The sequence below is a fragment of the Doryrhamphus excisus genome, chromosome 1 (genome assembly GCF_030265055.1).
Source record: "Doryrhamphus excisus isolate RoL2022-K1 chromosome 1, RoL_Dexc_1.0, whole genome shotgun sequence".
In the NCBI taxonomy this organism is placed as follows: domain Eukaryota; kingdom Metazoa; phylum Chordata; class Actinopteri; order Syngnathiformes; family Syngnathidae; genus Doryrhamphus; species Doryrhamphus excisus.
In genome coordinates, this window is record NC_080466.1 from 24,913,595 (window position 1) to 24,929,511 (window position 15,917).

At 40.0% G+C, this 15,917-nt stretch overlaps 1 protein-coding gene across 4 annotated transcripts in view; it reads right to left on the bottom strand.

The window, feature by feature from the left end:
• Positions 1-15,917, bottom strand: part of luzp2 (leucine zipper protein 2) — a 193,724-nt gene that overhangs the window by 83,767 nt on the left and 94,040 nt on the right. For all 4 annotated transcript variants that reach the window (XM_058075738.1, XM_058075728.1, XM_058075719.1 and 1 more), the window contains exons 2-4: positions 14,633-14,750; positions 5,913-5,983; positions 270-351 (exon numbers count right to left, since the gene is read on the bottom strand). In XM_058075738.1, the coding sequence (XP_057931721.1) occupies positions 270-351; positions 5,913-5,983; positions 14,633-14,750 (271 nt within the window). The remainder of the gene's footprint in view (positions 1-269; positions 352-5,912; positions 5,984-14,632; positions 14,751-15,917) is intronic.

A 15,917-nucleotide genomic window follows, 5' to 3' on the forward strand; every position in this document is an offset into this window, starting at 1 on the left:
CAGATCCTTGTTGCTGTGAGGCAACCAAGATAAGCACTGGGCCATTGTGTTGTCCTCGCTCGGTCTTATTAATCTTTATTTGGGGATTGAACGAAGGGGACAGACCACTTTATCTTGCCATTTTCTAAGAGTGTCAAGTGTGGAGTGAAGGAGGTGACAGCGGGAGAGCTCCCGGCTAATAAGCCTGGATCAGTGATAGGCCCTAGTGACAGGTGACAAGGTAGGTTCCAGACAACCGGATGTTGATGGTCAGGTCAGGTCTGTCTTACCGTGGCCTGCTGCTTCTCAGCTCTCTCGTTTGCCTCATCCAGCTGCTTCTGCAAGGCAGCCTGGAGGGACTTCATCTCGTCTCTGTCAATTGGCAAGCAAATGAGAAATTGTTATCAGACCATTCGCTTATTCTTCCAGGTTTGACTGACTAGGTGAATACCTATACGTTCGTATTCTATGCATTCATTTATCTATGTTAATTGCTTCCAAACCTGATTTTCACCTTAAGTGAAATTCCACAACGTAGTTTCAATATAACAGAATATTTTCATAGAGCATAGAAAACCTGTTTATGACTTTCTAAATGCGTTTTTTGCTATTATTAGATCCTTATAGACATGAAATGAAACCCCTATAGTCACTTTTACACTCCTATTATTCTTTGTTTACACCTCACTGTGCAACACTAATGTCCAGGCTATGGGCTATGGGATCATATATATATATATATATATATATATATATATATATATATATATATATATATATATATATATATATATATATTCCCCCAATGTAAGTGTTTCCCATGGATTGGGGGAGAAGGGGAAAGTAAGAAGTCAAAAACATACCACTTCCACACAGGATGGGAGGATAACTGTGACAGAACGAGGCAGTGACTTTCAAATTATGTCTTCCGTTCTCTCTACTTTTTGAAATAAATATAGAAAAATCTTAAATCTTCTTCAAAACAAACTTTTAGCTATGTGCAGCTAATGTTAATGTTTCATGTTCCAGCTAATATTAAAAGCACAAAAAAAAACAAAATATGAAATAAAGAACCTCATAGGAGAGACCAAAAAGTGAGTAAAAACACCGTCATTAGGTTTACAACTACAAACAAACTTGATTCTTAGTTTGTTCATTTAAAATTGGCCATCACTTAATCAAAATAGAATTATTTTATCTTGGCTAACACCTCTCAAAGTCTAGACAGCAAAATAATTCCATCCGGACTTGCCTCCCTCTTTTATCTTAGTACTTGGGACGACTTGTTTATCACACATTGTTCTTCCATCCCACGTTCCGACACACTAACTGGTTAGTTACTGAGTCCGAATGAGGCTTGACCTTAATGAGTAGTAATTTAATGATGATTGATAAACATTGACGTTTTAAATCCCACTCTGTTAAACAGGGTGATATTTACCCTGGTGGCATTGTGCCGCGAGGATGCAGCGGGCACTTTGCTTTCACTTTTAAGTCCTCAAATACCAGAACATTCTCCAATGACGCTAGTTGCTTTTCAGAAAATATGGCACCAAATTTAGACATCATAGACAAGGGACAGAGCTGTGGGACTACAACTTCCGGTTTTAATTTGTTAGCATGATAATAGGCTGCTAACCGCTAAACCAAAACAAATATACATGTAAATGGAATAAAGGCCATCTGATCTGTCATGTGGATAGAGATAATAATAGTATGTGGGATTCATCATGGTAATGGTAATGGTAATGGTAATGGTAATGGTAATGGTAATGGTTTTATTTCATTTGAACATGCATCAGATTCCAATTGAGTGCATCCCATAATCAGTTCCCAGTTCCACATGTCCAAAAGGAGTAGGAAGAAGCAAAGCTTATTAAATCCTACCCCTCCATCTGGTACTTTTACAATCACTAACTGTTACATTTGTTCACTTCCTGCTTTCCATAATACAGTTTAAAGTTTTTTTTTTAATAATGTACCTCGTACCTCGTAGGAGGTGATATGAGCATCCAATGCCATAATGGGTACCATAGTGCATGTCAATATAGTGATATATATAGCACATCATGACTGGTTCAAGACTCTTCATCCTTGTATTTAGCAAACATCAACTGCTTGTATTGTTTCTTGAATTGGCTCATCGTTGTGCATTGTTTGATTTCCTTACTCAATCCATTCCATAGTTTGATTCCACATACTGAAATGCTATGGCTAGCATAACGTAGTCCTAGCATAGAAGTGTTTCAAATGTACTTCTTCCCTGAGATCATATTTCTCCTCTCTTGTAGAGAAGTATTGGATGACATTTTTAGCTAATTGCTTATTTTTAGCCTTATGCATTATTTTAGCTGTTTGAAGATGAACTATATCAGCAAGTTGAAGTATTTGTGATTTTAGAAATAAGGAGTTAGTATGTTCTCTGTAGGCGGCATTATGAATTATCCTTACTGACCTTTTTTGCAGTACATTTAGCCAGTGAAGATTGCTTTTATAGTTATTAGCCCATATTTCCACACAATAAGTAAGATATGGTAGAACCAGAGAGCAATAAAGAGTGTGGAGTGATTTCTGATTGAGAACAAATATTGAAATATTTCTGGCCACCTTATGTTGTATATTTGTAATATGAGGTTTCCAGCTCATATTTTCATCTATTGTGATCCCCAGAAATGTATTTTCCTTCACCCTTTCAATGTCTACACCGTCTATTTGTATTTGCTGGTACGTGTCCTTTCTGCTGTTAGCAAACAGCATGATTTTAGTTTTACTTAGGTTCAAGGACGATCTATTATCATCAAACCATCTTTTTAGTGTGACCATTTCTTCTCTGACCTTTCTAATGATTTGGTCTGTACTCCCTCCAGAACAAAAAGCAGTGGTATCATCCACAAATAATACCATCTTTAAGTATTTCGTAACTTTGGAGATATCATTGATGGAGAAGTTGAATGTCATGTTTGGTTACTTACTTCTCTTTTAGCATTTGGAACGCTTGATGGACTAAATTCATGTGTATTATGTTTTTACCATGAATGCTAATGAGTGAAAATATTGTGGATGTTTGTTGCTCATATGCTCACATACTGTAGCAGTAGTGCACATTAAATAGTGAATTGTGGCGTGTCAGTCATTTTAAAAATGCTTGTAAACATGTCATCGTGTGGCAGTCCTGTTAAATCAGCAGTAAGGCTTTATATGATATTTCTAATTAAGCACTGCAGTAATTTTACATTGAAAGGATAGAGTTAACCGTTAGTTTGGTTGAAAGCGATGAAGGTCCTCGATGCTTGACAGCCGCACAGCACTTTTACATGCCAGTAGTCTTGTGTTTTGGCATTTGAATATCCTTCCAAACATTTTCCTTTTCAGTAACCAGTCATCCGCCATAGCTTTGGCATTTCATTTTTATTTTCATCTCCTGCGTCCCTGGGTTGGAAACACTTGCAAACAAAATCAAAAACTGCCCACACTGACAGAAAAGGGCATACTGATTGTGAGGCTGACACAACTCTACAGAGGCACAGTGGGAATACGACCAGAGGGACTAAATAGGTTTAGAAAGGCTAAATCGCCTGAAATCTCTTTTCCTACTGATGGAACTCTAAAAGTTGGCAAATATTAAATGTTATATTGCTCCAAAGGGTAACAACAGTAAAACAAAATTGCCAACAATGCGTTATTTGTGATCAATCACATGTTATCGTCTGCCATGATGGAATCAGCTTGTAATTACTCTTGGCACATGTGGGACTCCACAGGCGGATTAATAACGCTTGCGACTCAAATTGCGGTTCCCAAGTGCTTGGTAGGCAACATGGAGCCAAGGTGCTGCTCTATGGTTTTTAGCTTCATCACGTGAGAGCTTGCCATGGGCTGGTGATAGGCTATTGATCGGTTATCAAGATACTGCACGCAGGAGGCTGGACTTCAATCAGCCTGACATTTCAGAGAGCGAGGAGGCCACAAGTGACTCCTAATCATTAACAGTCTCATTACATACAACATTAATCAGACAATCCCAACTGGTGGAGCACTTTAGGTAAACAGTTTTCCAGCTGCATTGCAAAAAGATATATTGCTAACCTGCAAAAGGTTCTTTTCAATGACGGGTCCCGCATACAGTACAGTATGTGTTTGGATTTCCAATAGTGTACTCGCATTCTGCTGTGCATGAGCTAAAAAGACAACATGTAAGTTACTAGTTGGGGTATAACCATAAGTATATTCAAATCTTTTTTGGTACAGAGCTTTAGTTTGGGTGTAGAGTACACACTGGAAGAAAAAGCATCAGAAGAGAAGGGGAACATAACTACAAACAGGAAGTGTAAATGCTACACAATAAGGAACTTTAATTGGCTGAAAATGACATAATAAATAACCGCACTTGTCTGCCTAATTGCTCTTTTCTATGAAGACCAATTGTAACCAGAGCAGCCCAGGGGCCTTATTGGCTTTTTTGGGGTGGGGGGTTACTTTTAATTCACGTTTGTCCCTTAATAGTCTAGTTATTTTTAGAAATTGCACTAATCTGCATTGTCATCTAGAACACAAAGCTAAGATGTCATTGTTAATCAGGGTCTTCACCAGAACTTAATCAAACAGTTTTTCTGCTGTACTTAAATGATCATGGTGCACTGCCACTACAAAATACTAGCTGTCACACTTTCAATTTTTTGTTTAAACTTCAAGACAAGAATCAAAGAAAATACATATCTATATAAAACATGTGCCGAGCTTAATTATAAAATATTAGCAAGATTGAACTTGCTAACTTGAACCTGTTCCCGGGTGCGTTCTTTCAGCGAATGCTGAGATATGACGTAACACGCAGCTCCAGACGTTCTTCGCTTTTAAAAATGGAGGCGAACAATCGGCACTGGACTGCTGCGGAAAGTTTGTTTTTGATTCAAACTAAATTTCAAGACTGGATGAAGGAAAAACTGGCAATACGGAGTTATTCCAACAAGTGAAAGAAAAACTGGAGGAAGTCGATATCACGTGATGTTGGTGTTTACGCTTTACTGGGCATGCCCCATTCACTATTCTGTTTGATTGACATGTAGACACGCGATTGGAATATTCCTTTCCATGTATACCATTGCTTTTGGAAAGGTCATTCGGAAAGATTCCATTCGGAAAGAGAAAAACTCCTCATGTAAACGTGGCTAGTGTTAATTAATATAGTGTATGTATGGCTAAAGATGCTACTGTGTAGATAGTACATACATATATAACTTATTATTTCTGTAAAAATTGACCACAATGAAAGGTCGGTTGAAAACTAATTAAAGTATAAAAATGTTTCACTGTGAATGCCTGCCTGCTTGTTGGCGGCTTGGCATCTATGTATGTGACCACAGTCCTTCTTGTGTTGAGTTCACTTTGTTTCTTATGATCGAGAGAGTGAAAAGACTCGACAAAATGTATACGTAATTGAGGACAACTTGTCACAAACTAAGCATATCTATGCCAGCATGTGTGATCACTCACATTTCAATCTCATTCCACTTTGTTTAGACATTTTGCACTGCTTTTCTGGCAGCAGTAACCCAGCTCGTATTTTTGTCCCAAGGACCAACTACAAACTACTATTGTACCCTATTCAACCACGAAACTGCATAATTTATGTACGTATTAATATATTTTGGGTAAATGTATGTGTTTGTTTGTGAAATGCATTCAGTAGCATCACTGGGGAAAAAAAAAAAACATAATGCATTATTGCAACCTGACATTAGTTTGATGGAAGAGCTGCTGCTTATATAATTTCAGAAATGAAGGGATGGGCAGTATCGGTATATCTGATATTTAAAACCAAGCATCTGTACTTAACAAGGGTTTCACAAATTATGTTGACAGTTTCTGACTATACAGGTTTGTAATCTTGACGTTTCAGTATCAGTGTTGGTCACTTGAAAGGTTGTCCTTACCTCTGTTTGTGGCTGAGCTCCAAAATCCTTTGTACGTCCTTCTTGGCGACTGAGTCATCGTTTTTCAAAGACTAAAGCAGAAAAGAAGACAAAGAGATTTTTGAATATACAATGACCTCCCCATGGTCTATAAGTGCAAACAAATAAGCTTCATCTAAGGGTGTATTTTCCTTTCAAAACTAAGTTTAAAACAAAGTGTGGCACTTCCAGGGGAATAATAATAATAATCTTAGAATACTTTAAAGAAGTAGCAAAAACAGAAGAAGCATAAAATAATTGAGATGAATTGCATTAACATAAAATTGTGCAGCAGATGTTCAAATGTTGTTGATGCCCCAGAAAAAAATATGTAGCCTCAAACAATCTGGCTATGATGTCTGAAAAATCCTAACAAGGGTAGAGGAAGAAGCGCTGATTGGTTTTTACTGACGCCAAAGCACCTGCCTGATGGGTAATTCTGGATTAGTCAGGTCTCTGATTGCCTGACAATCCCTTGAAGATATTTTTGTTTGTCATGAACTGGACAGAAATTCCCCCAGTAATCGGAAACTGCGTATTCCAAAATTATATATCGTATTTTAAACCAGTGCCTGAAGGTAAATTATGTGGCAATTGACATTGTATTTTCATAAACATTATTTTCACTGGTCAAAAAGGAATGTTTTTGTCTTCCCAGTCCCCAGTGGCACCTCATGCACATTCATGTTCAAGAATAAATATTAAATCACTCAAAACCCTATCAAGTTTAATAACCCCTTTACTCTGAGATTAAAGGGGCATAACTGTAAAGCACATTGTTTTGTAAGTGATCCACACCAGGATTCAATGTGTTTATGACTCACATGCCTTCATATTCAATCTGTTAGCTGTGGCAAAGCACCTGCACGGCGCTGACATGTCTGTACACGGACACCCACTAAAGCGTGTAATGCATGCTGTACAATGTCAGCGACAACCTCAGGGTAGTTGTGTGAGTTGTATAAGCATTGTGCGAGCAAGGCCATATGGGCCAAAGAGGTCATGTGTTGCCCTGCTGGTACAAAGCCAAATGCTAAATTGATGCGTGAATAATTAGGTAATTATGTGCTAAAAGCTGCATGCAAGGATGTGCTTAACGTACTGGGAAGCATATCTTCACAAAGCAACTGATCCACAAAATGGTTTACATTGTTGGAGTTCTGTTTTTCTAATCCACAAAATCATCAGTGATAGCAAACTTTAGAGAAAGATCTCCGTGTTTTTATTCCTTAAGGTGACCAAATGTTCAGTTTTCCCAGGATGTATCCATTAATAATCCATATAATATCCATATAATAATAAATAATAATGTGGAGAATAAATAGATGACATCAAATATGAACAACAATGTACAGCGTAAACAGTAATTTGTACAAATAATTTAAATAATTTAGAATAAATAATAATAATGTAAAGTTTTGGTTGTGCGTGTGGGCAGGTGGAGGGGCTTATTTGGCATTGAGCAGTCTGATGGCCAGGGGGAAGTAGCTGTCTCTAAACCTGGTTGTTCTACAGCGGATGCTGCAGAGCCTTCTCCCTATGTCCTTAATGGGGGGAGCGGGGTCCCAATGATCTTCTCCGCTGTCCTCACCACTCTCTGCAGTAACATCCAGTCCGAGGCCTTGCAGCTCCCAGACCAGACGGAGATGCAGCTGGTCAGTAGGCTCTCGATGGTCCCTCTGTAGAAAGTGGTCAGGATAGGAGGGGAGAGGGAGGCTCTTCTCATCCGCTGCAGGAAGTGCAGTCGCTGCTGTGCTTTCTTTGCCAGAGAGGAGGCGTGGAGTGACCAGCCGAGGTTGTCTGTGATGTGAACCCCCAAGTACTTGGTTGCACTCACAACTTCTACGGCTGTGTCGTTGATGGAGAGTGGAGTGTGGCTGGGTCTGGATCTCCTGAAGTCAACGATGATCTCTTTTGTTTTGTCAACATTCAGGACCAGGTTGTTCGCCTTGCACCAATCCACAAGGTGTTTCACTTCCTCCCTATAAGCCAGTTCGTTGTTGTCCTGAATGAGGCCCACAACTGTTGTGTCGTACGCGTACTTCAAGATATGGTTGCTCCTGTATCTGGGGCGACAGTCATGGGTCATCAGGGTAAACAACAGGGGGCTCAGAACACATCCCTGGGGTGAGCAGGTGTTCAGGGAGATGACACTGGATGTGTTGTTGCCCACTCTGACATACTGGGTTCTATTCGTGAGGAAGTCAAGTAGACAGTTTATTTAAAAGAATTTAAAAGGTTGTCAAACTGTATTAAAAAAAAATTCTATTTGGTGACAGCACTGAGAATACGCAGTATATAGAGTCCATCCATCTTCTACCGCTTATCCGAGGTCGGGTCGCAGGGGCAGCAGCCTAAGCAGGGAGGCCCAGACTTCCCTCTCCCCGGCCACTTTATCCAGCTCCTCCTGGCGGATCCTTAGACGTTAGTCTCTCCAAAGACATAGTCTCTCCAAAGTGTCCTGGGTCTTCCACGAGGTCTGCTACTGGTTGGAAATGCACCTCCCCACGACAGGCACCGACCACCATACGTCCACAGCTCCGTTCAACCGCCTCGACAATGGAGGAACGGAACATGGCCCATTCAGACTCAATGTCCCCCGCCACCCTCGGGACATGGTCAAAGCTCTCCCGGAGGTGGGAGTTGAAACTCCTTTTGACAGGGGACGTTCCCAGTCATTCCCAAAAGGCCCCCACAATACGTTTGGGCCTGCCAGGTCTGACTGGCATACTCCCCCACCATCGGAGCCAACTCACGACCAGGTGGTGGTTGGTTGACAGCTCCGCCGCTCTCTTCACCCGAGTGTCCAATACATATGGTCGCACTCCCCAGTACTCCGTCAAGGGACTCCAAAAAGGGTGGGTATTCTGAAGTGCTGTTTGGCGCATAAGAGCAAACAACAGTTCCCCCCACCACCACCACTGAAAGCGGAGGGAAACTACCTTCTCGTTGACCGGGTTACACTCCAACACACAGGCCACCAGCTAGGGCGCAACAAGAATTGCCACCCTTGCACATCGCCTCTCACTTCTGGCAACGTCAGAGTGGAACAAAGTCCATCCCTTCTCGAGAGGACTGGTTCCAGCGCCCTTGGTATGCGTCGAGGTGAGTCCAACTATATCGAGCGGGAGCTTCTCAGCTTCGCACACCAGCTAAGGCTCCTTCCCTACCAGAGAGGTGACAGTTCACATTTCAAGAGATAGTTTCTGTAGGCGATGATCGGGTTGCCAAGGTCTCACCCTCTCACCCACACAACTCACTGTGCACCCGACCCTTTGGCCCCTCCCAAGAGTGGTAAGCTCCCTGGAGGGGGGGCCCATGTAACTCTTCGGGCTGTGCCCGGCCGGTCCCCTTAGGTATGGGCCTGGCAACCAGACGCTCGCCATCGTGGGCCTCCTCTAGGCCTGGCTCCAGAATGGGGCCCCGGTGACCCGCGTCCGGGGCAAGGTAAAACCTGGTCCATAGTTGAAATTCATCATAAGGGTCATTTTGAGCTACTTTTTGACTGATCCCTCACCTAGGACCTGTTTGTCATGTGTGGCCCTAACAGGGGCATAAAAGCCACCGGCAACTTAGCTCCTTGGATCATTGGGACACACAAACTCCTCCACCACGATTAGGTGGTAGACCAAGCTTGCAGCCCCAAGCTTTGAGGCTGGTGATGTGACCATCCGTCGGGGAGAGGCTAAAGCCCACGTCCCAACCTGCTGTACTTCCAAGTGTGGGCAGAACCGCTTCAGTATGTATTTGGGCACACGCAGACACTATGTGGCACTTATAGTGCAGGAGGAACTTTCGTTGTGTGCGGGGCAGCATTGGGCTCCAGTTGACATGGTGACACGCATGCAATCTGCAACCACTTCTGACTCGCGTGGACCGTGACGAGTGAGTGTTTTTCACCACGCTTCAAACGCGTGTTGTGCACACTGATTTCAGCAGGGGTGCCAAACTGATGGACGAGTTCCGACATTTTGTCTCCTCTCCGCAATGCAGAGGGCTCAGAAGAGGGAGTCGACTGTATCTGCAGCGTGGAAGGCAGCGGATGCAGCTGAAGGGGCACAGCAAAGGCAGACAAACCTGCTTTTCATTCAGGTTTTCTGTTAATAATGTGAGAAGATTAGAAATACATGCATTGTGAAATACAAAATGTGCGTTGTGGATACCAGCATTTTGTTAATGTTCTAGTAAAACAAACAGAGTATTATTTTCTTTCTTTGGCTTGTACTAAGCTAAAATAAATGTGACAGAAATGAGTAGCTCTTGGCGATTTTCATTTTGTAAAAGTAGCTCTCACAAGAAAAAAGCCTTGGTGACCCCTAATATAGCCAGTAGTACTTTTAAACATTTACGTTGTATGCACTGTACGTGATCGGTATTCGTATCGGCAGCATAAAACCCTGATCAGAACATCCCTAGTAGACAGCATGACTTTATCCTGTGAATTTGTACACTCATTGACTCAATTACAGTATGCAATAAAGCATCTAATTTAATCTCTTACTTGACCCCATCTGGTGTTACCAACAATAAAATGCAATAGCAGTGATGTCAACAATTATCATTGATGTCTGGATAGAGTCAACGCTTTCAAGAAGGATTTAGAAGAACAACATTTTGAGCTTGTGTACAGTGCTAATGATGTGGATGTAGCATTTGAACACTTATACTTATACAAATAATTATATGAAGCTCTATGATAAGAGCTGCCCCTGAAGAGAAATGCCCAAGAAGAAAAAGACAAAATAATGCCATGGGTGACAAAAGGACTTAATAACACTTTTAAGAAGAAAGATATTCATCATTCAACAAACCAAAAAAGCAGAAAAAAAACATATAAGACAAGTTGACTACAATCTTTAGCGTGTGAAAGAGGGAATATTACAGTCACTTTATAGAAAAGAATACAAATAACAGAGCAACCTGGGGCTTTTTAAAACAAGAAGACATTCTACCCTCATTACATCATGATTGGAAACGCCACTATTTTGTAACTATTGGTCCAAAACTGAAAGAAGGAATTCCAAAACAAAGGACAAGGCAGGAAAGAAATGAAACAATAGAAAGGAATCCTAATTCCATGTTTTTCACTAATGTGACAAATAAGGAAATCATTGATATTGTCAATAATTGTAAAGCAAAAACATCAATTGATTGTAATGGAATCAAAATGGAAACTATAAAAAGGGCAAACAATGTGATCACAGATGGAGGGGTAGGATTTAATAACCTTTGCTTCTTCCTACTCCTTTTGGACATGTGGAACTGCAAATTGTTTTTGTGATGCATTCCATTGTAACCTGATGGATGTTTCCAATAAAATTATTGGACACTGCACACTCTATATTTTACCATATCTGTGTTATTGTGTGAAGATTTGGGGTAATGACTATAAAAGCAATCTTCACTTACACTTCATGTATTAAAAAAATCATATACATGAAGTTAATACATGTAACAAATGTATTGCAATAGTAACAGATGGGGGGTAGGATTTAATAAGCTCTGCTTCTTCCTACTCCTTTTGGACATGTGGAACTGTTACTGGAATTATGCTATGTATTCCATTGTAACTTGATGCATGTTCAAATAAATCAAATTAATTAGCATTACCAATAGCTGTATGCTGTCCAGAGTTGTTTTTATGTCTCCTATATAACATAACATACATAGCCATACATAGTAATTAAAAACTACAAAGAAACTTCCTGTTCCTTAAGTAGTCTTCATGAATGGCCAATGCATTCCACAGATATTGTTATATTGAGTTGTTGCTTTCATTTTCTCCACAAATGTTAAACTAATGCAACCTAAACCAAGGGTCGGATTAAAAACCTGCATGTGAGTACAAAGCTAAATCCTATTATTGTTTAAAATGCTGAAGATCATTCCACCCCGGGGACACTGCCATGAATAAATTACCCCAATCAAGAATGTTTAATTATTAGGGCACTAACCTGCAACTTGAGGGCAACTCGTTAAAACCATAAACATTTGCACCATCAAATCTGCTTGCACCCACTGCTCGGATTCTCCTTTAAATGATAATGGTGTTATTTTTTTTCCTGTAGATTATGTTTTCCTCCAAAAATTGTTCCCCCAAAACAATCTGTGCCTTGTCCATCATGTTGGCAGAGGGCCCAGGATAAAGGTAGTTGCCTGCAGTGAAAAGTCATCCAAGCCTGCCCAGGGGATAATGATAGGACATTTCTCAACACACTCAACACACATTTCCACATTTATTTGAGAAATGTGTTCAGAAAGTTAACCCAGGGAAAACCATCACAACTGTAGAGCATTTGAATGGAATTGAAAGGTGATTAATTCATATCTATTCTTAATTGACAATTCATGTCAATTAAGCAAAGCAATGTCATTTTTCTTGGGTGAAAAAGCGGATGAATTATGAAATACTATACTGAAAAATCGAAATGTGTATAGTAATGCCTCGCCACTCTGCACTTAGAATTTCAGACCTTAACTGTATCACGTTTAAAAGAATATATTATTATTTACATTAATAAATAATTTCAAGTATAAAAATGGCTAAATGAATTAGTATAAGGCATTCAGAAGACACATTGAAAGATGTTGTGATATGTAGTACTCTACAGTGGTCACAAGGTGCCAGTAATGTTACACTGATTAGAGAATAACCACTGCAGAAAGTACTGTACAGAAACCAGAAGTTAAAAAGGTAACAACAAGGAGCTCATATTGCTAACGTGGGAATCTGCAGTTTTATTTTCTCTTATGTTCACTACATTGGGTAATATAAGTGTAAGGGTGACAATATGGGTGTTATTTCAGATTTGGAGGGCCCTTATGGTGTGAACACATGTATCAGGAAGGTTGTAAAGACATTTTGTATGCTCTAACTGTGAAAATGTTGGATTTATAACTAAGGACTCATACTACAAAGACATTTGACATGATCACGGCAGGGAGGATCAAACTCACAACCTTCAGTTTGGGAGACAACCACTCAACTACCTGAGCCAAGTAAAGGATCACATAGATCACATTTCTGTATACCATTGTTGTTTGCTTAATACAGTTAGCTGAATTATCACCAGTGACCATTCTATTGGTCCTATACTTGTCTGTCTTTGTAGAGGGAGAAATTATTTCATTTTCAGCATAATTCCCTGTTTATGTTTTAATTCAGAAAACAGATGCTCTGATTTAAAAAAAAAAAAAAAAAACAATTCTTTCACGTATTGTCCATCTGTGAACAACTTCCTCCTCTGTACGACTTCATATACAGCCCAGTGTTGCCATCTTGGTGATTTTCTTGCTAAATCTGGTGACTTTCCAAATCCTCTTGGCAACTATTTTATCAAAAGTTATGATCGAAAAATGTATGGGCTTTTCATGGCGTTTCTGGTATTTTAAGAATTAAAAGTGAAAGCACATAATGATCTGTGGTTGATAATGAGCGCTCTGCCCGCCTCAGCAGCAGTCACAATCGGTATTGAGACTGCATGTATTAGCCATGTATTATCCTACCTCCCCTTCCCTTCTTCATCCAATCAGCAGTCAGAATGCAGTCTAGATGCATTCATATACTTGCAGTGAGCCAAATATTTCACATTCATTTTGAAAATGCACATTTCTACTACTTTGTTGTTAAAAACAGTCACCACTCTCAGTGAAGGGAGACGCAACAACCCATGATTTAGACCAGGGGTCTCAAACTCAATTTACCTGGGGGCCACTGGAGCTAGGGTCTGGGCAAGGCTGGGCCGCATCAGGTTTTCAAAAAAAAAAAAAAAAAAAAAAAACTTTTTCAGTGCTTTGGTTCCGATTTTCTACAATAAAAGCTCTGATAAAACATTCCACTGTTCTCAAATATCTTTTTATTTTTCTGCACAAAATAAGATGAAAAATAAATAAACAAATCAAGAATAAAGAAAATCAATCAATCAGTAATAAATAAATATAATAATAATAATAAACAGCAAATAACAAAAACTTAAGAAACCACATATAGTTGGTGGGTAGACAAATGATTTTTTTCAGATTAAAATGAACAAAGCATTATTAGAGCCCTGTAGACATGACAAAACACGACTATAGTCACATTTATACTTTTTTTATTTACAACATATTGCGCAACTGCAGGGTCTTGAGACACATGCTAACTCGCAAACTAGAGAGCTAGCGACCTAAACGGTAGCCTTCAAGTTATTTCCTTTAAACTTAAATAGCCAAAAACTTACCACTTCCACAAGGATAGGGAGGATAACTATTAACAGTTATTTAACCTTTAACATGAACATTAATCAAACGTAATAATTTTTTCTGGGTACATGATACCATACAGCATCCATATCAAACTTGCGCGGGCCGCACTAACATTAAACTTTCATATCAAGGTGGGGGCCTCAAACTAGTGTCCTGCGGGCCACATTTGGCCCGCGGGCCGCGTGTTTGAAACCCCTGCTTTAGACAATACCAGTCAAAAACCCTTACACCCAGCTAGTGCAATAGTGTACCTTAACCACTGTAAAAGGATGAAGCAGGAAATGCACGTGTTTATGTCATGCAGGAAACAAGCTTTTTTTAAATGATTTCAATTTTCGACTATTTGTAAAATACCATTCAGACTGCTAATAATAACTCCATGAAAAGCACTCTGAGCTACAGTCAATACAACAATGAATATCGCATTATCGTTGAAAATGAAAATGAAATTGTCCAACCTGTATGTCGCTTTTTATGCTGTCCAGCTCCTTAGATGTCTTAGAGAGTTGGTGCAAGATGCTGCTTCTTTCCGAGAAGACTTCCTTTAGCTTCTTTTCCAGTCCGTCATAACCTTGTCTTTAGAAAGAAGAAAAGAAAAAAAATGCATGTTTAAAATCGACCTCTGACTAAGATAGTTGGGTTCTTACAATCACCTATGGCAGAAAACAGCAATATCAGTGAAAAGACGGAAAGGAACAAGGCAAAAAGGAATAATTGATGGTGCACTGTCCCTATAGAAATGAGAAAGGGAAAAATAACTTCTTTCTTACTTCTTTCAACCAATTCATTCTGTGAAGGCTGTTTTAGAGAGATATGTCTCTTGACCAGAGGCATGCCCCTACACTTCCATTTTAATATTGGATGCGGTCCATTCAACTATTAAAGGGGGTGGGAAAAAAATCCAGTTGGTGTATTGTCACATCCTGTAGATCTGTGTAAAGTTGAGCTTCTACTGAATGACACTGCAGACGCTTTTTTGTCCTTTATCACCAAGCCTCCAGAGAAAAATGTTACTTCACAGCATGTTTACATGAAGTGTAGCTGAAGTCAAAATGTTCTTCATTGTGATGACGAACACCCACTGAGATGCCAGATGTACTAAGAGACATTTTGGACACATACACATTTAAGAAACGGGATGAACTTAAGTTGTAAGCTTGTAAATTAATACAATTATGGGGTTATGGTGGTGTGAATCCTTCATTCATTCATTTTCTACCGCTTTTTCCTCACAAGGGTCGCGGGGGTGCTGGAGCCTATCCCAGCTGTCTTTGGGCGAGAGGCGGGGTACACCCTGGACTGGTGGCCAGCCAATCACAGGGCACATATAGACAAACAACCATTCACACTCACATTCATACCTATGGACAATTTGGAGTGGCCGATTAACCTAGCATGTTTTTGGAATGTGGGAGAAAACCGGAGTACCCGGAGAAAACCCACGCATGCACAGGGAGAACAAGCAAACTCCACACAGAAGATGGCCGAGGGTGGAATTGAACCCTGGTCTCCTAGCTGTGAGGTCTGCGCGTTAACCACTAGACCGCCGTGCTGCCCGTGGTGTGAATCAACACTACTAAATTCATGTTTAACCCTTTAACCAACATGAGGTTCAGCTCTGATGTTTTTTTGTCTAACGTCCTTGTTTGCTAACTTTAGAGCATCCAACAACCCAATTTGGGAAATGTCAAATCAAGTATATACATTGATTTTACTGCTAGTAAAAAGACATTAAAGTCCTTA